Below are 7034 nucleotides of genomic sequence, written 5' to 3'. Positions count from 1 at the left end.
TCTGAATGCTTAACTGAAGAAAGGGAGCGGACAGCATCAGAAAGGTGAGAGTGGAAAAGCAGTACTTCAGGAACATGTGTTGGATAAATGAGGCATAATAAAAATGAGTCTATTTAGGCCAAAGAACATGGTACTACAGCTGTGGAGCTTGGAGGGGAAACTCAAGAGGTGTATCAGACCAGAAAAGGTGGTCTTCCCAGTGTTACATATACTCAGATGCTGTTGTTTTGATCATAGCTTTTCTTACTGAGGTAGGGATGGTAATGCAAGCTTAGAAGAGTATGCTTAGTAGCAAAGAACTCTGGGGGGAAAGATTGCCTTAAATCATTGTGGGTTAATGCTTGTAGACTAAATTGGTAACTGATTTTGTAGCAGATAAAGCAAGTGAATTTAATTCACAAACTGCTGAGGTGTGGTTCTCTTTACATCTTTTCTGTGTGAAAAATATGTGAATTAAGTCACTGATACAACTGGGCATTGATTCTTAGTAAAGAGCATCAGGATTTTGTGTGGATATGCAGATCCTTTTAGCTAACAACAGGTGTGTGATACTTGGTTTGCTTCCCTTTCCTATATAGCCTGGCTGTGGAAGGAGTGCAAACAGGTGACCTATGGAGAAGACTGAGATTTGCTTTTCTAGCTGATGCAGCCATGGCCAGTATCTGAAATGTTATTTTCTTTTGTGCTTTGGCTGTTGGGTAGGTTACAAAAAAAAAAAAGTTATACAGAAACTTCTTCCTTCTGTTTTGGAGTACGCATTAGTGTCTGTTTCCTCAAAAATAGGTGAAGTAAGCTTTACTTGGCATATTTATGTATATGTTCTGAAACTGGCTAATTGCTTTTGTCTTACTTGAACTTTCTAGCCTAGGGTGCTGTTTAATGCCAGTCAGTGAAACACGAATCCCTTCAAGGGCTCCAGGAGAAGTGTAAAACAGTAGCATTTATTCACCATCAGTTGGTCCTGTAGAATTGTTACATTGTGAGTCTCTTGGATTTGAATTTTACTGTCTTTTTCTGATTTGTGTAGCATCAAACATACAGGCAAGATATGCTCCAAAGCACATATATGCTGCATAATCTTTCAAAATGCTTATTTTTAACTTCTTGGGTTGAAGCGGAAAGGACAAGCTCCAGCGATGGGGAGAGAAAACAGAGGTGAAATACTTATCATAGTTCTGTGGTGCAGTGCAAGTACGTGAAGTGCAGGCAGCATTTCTGAGCTGTGCCTCAAGCAGCGTGAGAGAGCTAAGCACGCTGTAAGCAAAAGGACTTTCTTTTTCTCCAGTGGGAAAGTAATTGATTGAAAGGTGAGTAGGAAACAAGTGAGCACAGGAAAATCCCCTCTGCTTTCTGGCTCCATGACTGGCAGAGGTTGGAGGTGTGCAGGGTTTGATTTACAACCTCTCTGGGAAGTTGGGAAATCTGACAAAGATAGTGCTGCCCACTAACATTAGGGGAAACAGGAAGTTACAAAGGAAACAAGTCATTGCCTAAGCGTCACTTTTGGCCACGGTGCAGTGCAGATGCACAAGCAGTTGGGGCAGGGTTTCTTTTGTGTGTTGAGCATACAGTAGCTACCACAGTCACTTTCAACCTTACAGTACACGAAAAGGGGAGAAGTGCAGAGATGTTTCTGTCATGCCTGAGAGGGGTCAGAAGTCTTTAATGGCTTTGTCATCACAAAGGAAACAATCGTTCGGTGAAGCTGTCAGCAGAAAAAGTATGTGTCGATCAGGCATAGTCACCAGGTTAGTGCATGTTCATGGCTTGTATTTCTGTCATCTTTTTTCTTTTAGGTAAAGAGCAGACTAAAACTGTGAGTACAATATGGTATCTGGGGTAAAATTCTTTTAACTCATGCAGAAAATTCAAGGGTTAAGAATTGAAGGGGGAAGAGATGAAGCGAGTGTTGGTTGAAAATTTTTGCCAGGCAAGAAAAGCAAGTTGATGCAAGTTAAACTGAACAAACTTACAACAGTGGGTATCAGTAGGGCTTAGTTCTCTGCTCCCTTTGTCCTCTAAGATTTATTTGGCTTCACAGTGTTTGTACTGTGCTATTGATCCTTCTGAGAAACTGTTGTGAAAGGGGCTGTTAGAGGCATTAAGAAATGGAATGTTTAACCACAGAAGTAGGAGAATTTCAGAAATACTGGAGAATGGTTAATAAATGGAAGAGAGACCTGAACATTTTGCAGAAAGCAGTTTTAAGAACAGATGGTAAATATTCAGGTACTTGAATCAGACTCTTACTTTTTGTTCAGAATTGCTGAGAGCACATTGGGGAAGCTTTTATTTTACAGTTTTGTTGTATGTAATCTGCCTCATTTTGATTAAGCCTTTGTGAAGACTGAAACTTCAGCCTTCCTCTGCATTATACAAGGAATACATTCATTTCTGTATGTTATAACTTACTTCTAACATTACATATATGTACTCAGAAGGAAACTAGCATCCTGCTTTATGTTTGACTTTCAAATAGAATCTAAAGACTAGAGGTTATGAGATATATGGAATTTAAAAAGTTCTCAGACATAACTGGCATAGAGATACTTGTTAGAAATTCAGATCAGGTCTGATTTTTGTACTGCAGCTTTGGACTCTCTCTTTAATTTTTTTATCTAGCATGACCAAACCGGGCTCCAGGACAGACTATAAATATTGTTACAGCAAGTGAGAACTTCTAATACAACTTTTGGCAGCTGTAGTTTCAGAGATGAGGTTAATGTGTTTTTACGCCTATATGTTTGTTGCAAGATGTGGAGATGATCACATCTGCCATATGTTCTGCTGAAGTTAAGCAAGAACTGAGGACTCGTGGCTCTTCCAGCATGAAATACAAGGTTGAATCAGCTTGTGCTTGCTTTAATTGGGCTGAACGCCAATAGCTCTTAAGGCCAAAAGCAGTAAGTGTTCTTCTATAATGTAATCCAGATTTCTAATGTGGCAGAGTATTATTTTTACTCATGGAGGGACATTTAGCCTGTAAAGTTATGCCCTAGCCTCCAATCCAGCTATACTGTATGTGCTGTCTGAGGGGATAAGTTAAAATTACTTCACATTTGCGTACTGCACAATAACAGAAGTCTGCTCTCCATTTAGAGTTTGAGCTTGGTAGGGGTTTTATGATACCGAAGAAACTTCTGCATCTGACTGTCATTATCTAGGTTGCACGAAGGGTGTAATTTGTCTTTTTTTTTTTTTTTCCCCCTCATGCTGTTGTGACTTTTATGCTACTCCAAATAAAAACCATCTCACTGTGATAGTGTTTGAGAGAAGTATACTCATGTGATAGACTTGGACTGACATTCTTGATACATATACTGCAAATGGGTTTGTTTTTCAGTCTGGCAGACCAGTTTGTATGTATGAAGCAATTCCAATAGTAATTGTATAAGCTCTGTATCACGCTCAGGAGTGCTAACTGCACTGTTCTGTCTTTCCAAAAGCGCTGTTGAAAGATGAAGCAAATGCTACAAACTGCTGTTCCACCGTTTCTCCTACTACACTCTAAGGCCTATCTTCTCCCTCACAGGCATAGAATTGTCATGGGGATCATCTGAGAAACAGTGATGTGAGGCCTTTTGCCATGTGGTGCCACCTCTTCTGGTTCAGATGGTTCTGTTCAGTGCTGTTTCAGTGGGGGAGAAGGTTGATTTAAGATCCACTTACAGTGGCTTTTGGGACTTGATGGAAAACATACTTTAAAAATATGCATCTGGTCCCTTGGTGAGTGGACGGAAGAATAAAGTGTGTAGCCATCACTAGAAGCTTGCCCAAAATAATGCATGGGTAGTATCACTTTCTGTTTGTAACAGAGAACCAGTGTCAGAGAAGAGAGCATGGCTTGGCTCTGATTGCACTTAGTGGGTCCTTTCTGTTAACCTCATAGTCAGCTCCACGGAAGGGACTCCGCTTATGCACCTGGGGTGAAAATGTGTAGTGGGGTCTTTGGCTTGTGGTGCAAGAATATAACTGCATAAGAAACAACTTGGAAATACCCTTCTGTTCTTAATAATTACAGAACCAGCAGGCTCTACAGTGACTTAAGTGCTTGCTGTTGTGCATACCTGGTAATGCAACATTCATCTGTTCTTCGTGTAACGTTTTAAAAACAAATATAAAAGGAGTATCAACAGTGGAAGGAAGAATTTCAGCGAGCTAAAAGCAATGTAATGTAGGTGCTAAGACCAGAAAAATCAGAAAAAGCATTGATTTTCTTTCTTCCCACTCCTGCTATAAAGATCCTGGGGTTACACTGTTTTGACAGTTTTCTCTCAGCAGCTTGACGCAAAGTAGCGTCCTTCCAGAGTTGTAGTGTCAAGAAAAGAATAAAAATCTGCTTGGGACTAGATTCAAAGTACTTAAATGGATTTTAGAAGCCTACCTCAAACATTTCAATTCAAAATACTAAAGTCCTCCCTATCTGTCTGCAATGTATCTGCAAATGAAAGTGCTTGAGGAGCCTACAGATGTGATGGGGAGTACTTTAAGCCACAATGAGTTCCAGAAAATAGGCATAAGAGGCTGTAAATCTATTGAAAAGCCTGGTGTATTAGGTGGGCTCTTTAGCTCATATAATGTGTATTTGGTGGCGTGGAGTTCAGCCTTTTATTCACTTAGCGGAGATGGGGAAGTTTTCCATTGGTCTCTATTCTCAGGACTATTTTACAGTGAGTAGTCAAAAGTAAGAAATAATTATGAATAGAGGAAGCAGAACCTCATACTCAGCTGTCATTTCCCCTCAGTAGTCATCACAGTGTAGAACTGGATTTATTCCCCGCCTCTGTCTGCTCCTCTGCTTCCGTGATTCGGGGTTTTTTTTTTCTGTCTGCCTGATATTCTGGCTTTTCAGGAGGAGGCAAAAATGCCCCATCCAGGTGTGCTTTAGTGAATAGTCTTACTAGTCTACCCCTGTACAGAAGGCCATCATGACTTAGTCAAATATTTGTTTTCTGTATTTAGCTAGGGTGGGATGCCCTTGTCCCCAGTGTTTGTCATTGGCCTCCCTGAAATCTCAGCTTACTGATTGTTTTGGATAACCTAACAGAGGCATTTAACTCTGCCTCTTCAGGTTTGTATTCAACCTTAGGACAGAACACTGAAGGCTAGGTGCTTGTGTTCTTTCTTGTTCTGTTCTTTGTAGTATACGCACAAAGGATTTGAAGACCCAGAAGGAACTTGAAACTGTTGGATAGCATTGAGACTAATGTTAGAGTTAGTTCAAGAAAACTGACATCTGAGTCAGTTTGAATAAAAAGGTTCCATTTTTACTTACCTTTCTTCTGAATGTGACTAGAAACAGACTGAAATAACTTAATCATAAATTGATTCCTAATGGTTCAATGTTGCTATGCCTGTTCTTAGAAGAAACAAAATGAGCCCAGGACTTGCCTTTGCATTCCTCATTTCAAGGAAGTGACTCTTAGCAGTACTGCAGTGTGGTTTGGTGTCAGCAGCCAGCTGGTTAATGTTCACCATTTCCCTCACTTGGACTATTCTGCAAGGTGGGGGGAAATAATGTGAAAGAATTAGGGGGAATTAACTTTTGTTACTTTATTTTCATTCTTAAGAGCTTTAAATATCTGTGTGTAGCCCTTTATTGGACCTGTTAACACAAAGCTGTTGCTAGAAATTTCATTGTGGAGGAGAAGGAGGAAGGAACAGCTCAGCTTGGAAAGATCTCAATCATATAATAAGAACAGGGAGGAAGTAGCAGAAGGAAGGATGTAGCTGATACAACAATAGTAATTTAGCTTTTGGTGAGCAAGAGAGTCCTGGAGGAAAATTGGGAAACCATGGTGCCTTGCAGTGTCTGCTGTGAGAATGTTTCTAGGGCCTTGGATCTGATCTTCTCTCCTTGTGCCTGTTTTGTAACACTGGGGACTAAAGCCTAATTTTTGTGAATTAGGTTTTCTAGGCTGCCCAGAGAATTTAACTGAGCTTAATTTAATTGTAAGTAACTTCCACCCCTCCCCACTTGTGCATCATGAGCAAAGGGCAAACAGATCTACATCCTAAGCTGATCCACTGAAAGACCAATTGAATTGCATTTCTGTTTTTCCTAACATATATACGATGGATACATACTCTGCTATTGCAATTAATCCCTCAACAAAACCGCATCCCTTACTTATTCTTTTCCATATGGGTACTTCAAGTTGCCATCTTAGGCTGGAGAGATGAGTGCTCAGGTAGGTGTGTTGTGCTATGGGCTCTTGCATTCCTGTACTGAGCTACACTATTAACTTCCAGTACTGTCCCTCTGGGGGAAAGGAGAAGCAAACAAGATCCATTAGACTTCAGTCCACCACTAAAAGCTTTTCAGTTCTAAGCCATCGTTCCTTTATCAGAAACTAATTAACTGGAACTTCATTAATTTGCCTCTTACCAGCAAAAGTCTCTAGCGCTACACCTGAGGATAACAGACCCTTTTATGTCTAGGGCAAACTTCCCCTTCAGTTCACGCATTATTTCTTTTCTGTATTACACAGTAGGATTTTTAGCCTAGTTTTGTTACTGGTTGAAAAGAGAAAGTGCTCATAGTGATGTATCAGCCAGGAAAAACTACTACTTAAGCAACTAATTTTTTGTCATGAATACTTAATGTATAAATTAAATGGAAGCCTGCAGCAATGTGAGATGAACTTGATTTGCACAGGATGCTCACATATGACATCCAGTATGAGATTATATGCTAATGCTTTCATTCAGAATAAAATGTGACTATAAGGAGTAAGTACTATTGGATACTGCAATTACTAAAATATGACTGCAGATTCCCTCAAAATTACATTTTATATACATGTGGCATAGAACTTTGGAGAAGAAACTGATTTTCTTGCCAGTCACCTGCCTGAATAAACCTCACAGTGTTATCTGGATATTTTAAAACATAAATACTTATATAACATTTAAGCACTCCCGCATTGTTTCAACAACTGCCAATCACTTTTGAGAGCTGTATAAAAATAAATTGGGACTTTCTGCACCATGGTTTTTTATATATTGCAAACTTCCTGGAATCTCTGAGCACC

General features: G+C 39.8%; 1 protein-coding gene across 2 annotated transcripts in view; it reads left to right on the top strand.

Moving 5' to 3' along the window:
• The first annotated feature begins 1638 nt into the window (after positions 1–1638).
• SH3BP2 (SH3-domain binding protein 2) overlaps positions 1639–7034 on the top strand; it is a 16634-nt gene continuing 11238 nt past the window's right edge. For both annotated transcript variants that reach the window (XM_010014437.1, XM_010014436.1), the window contains exon 1: positions 1639–1748. In XM_010014437.1, the coding sequence (XP_010012739.1) occupies positions 1639–1748 (110 nt within the window). The remainder of the gene's footprint in view (positions 1749–7034) is intronic.

Source organism: Nestor notabilis, unplaced genomic scaffold (genome assembly GCF_000696875.1).
Source record: "Nestor notabilis isolate BGI_N333 unplaced genomic scaffold, ASM69687v1 scaffold25045, whole genome shotgun sequence".
Lineage (NCBI taxonomy): Eukaryota > Metazoa > Chordata > Aves > Psittaciformes > Psittacidae > Nestor > Nestor notabilis.
This window is presented reverse-complemented; position numbering and strand designations above follow the sequence as displayed.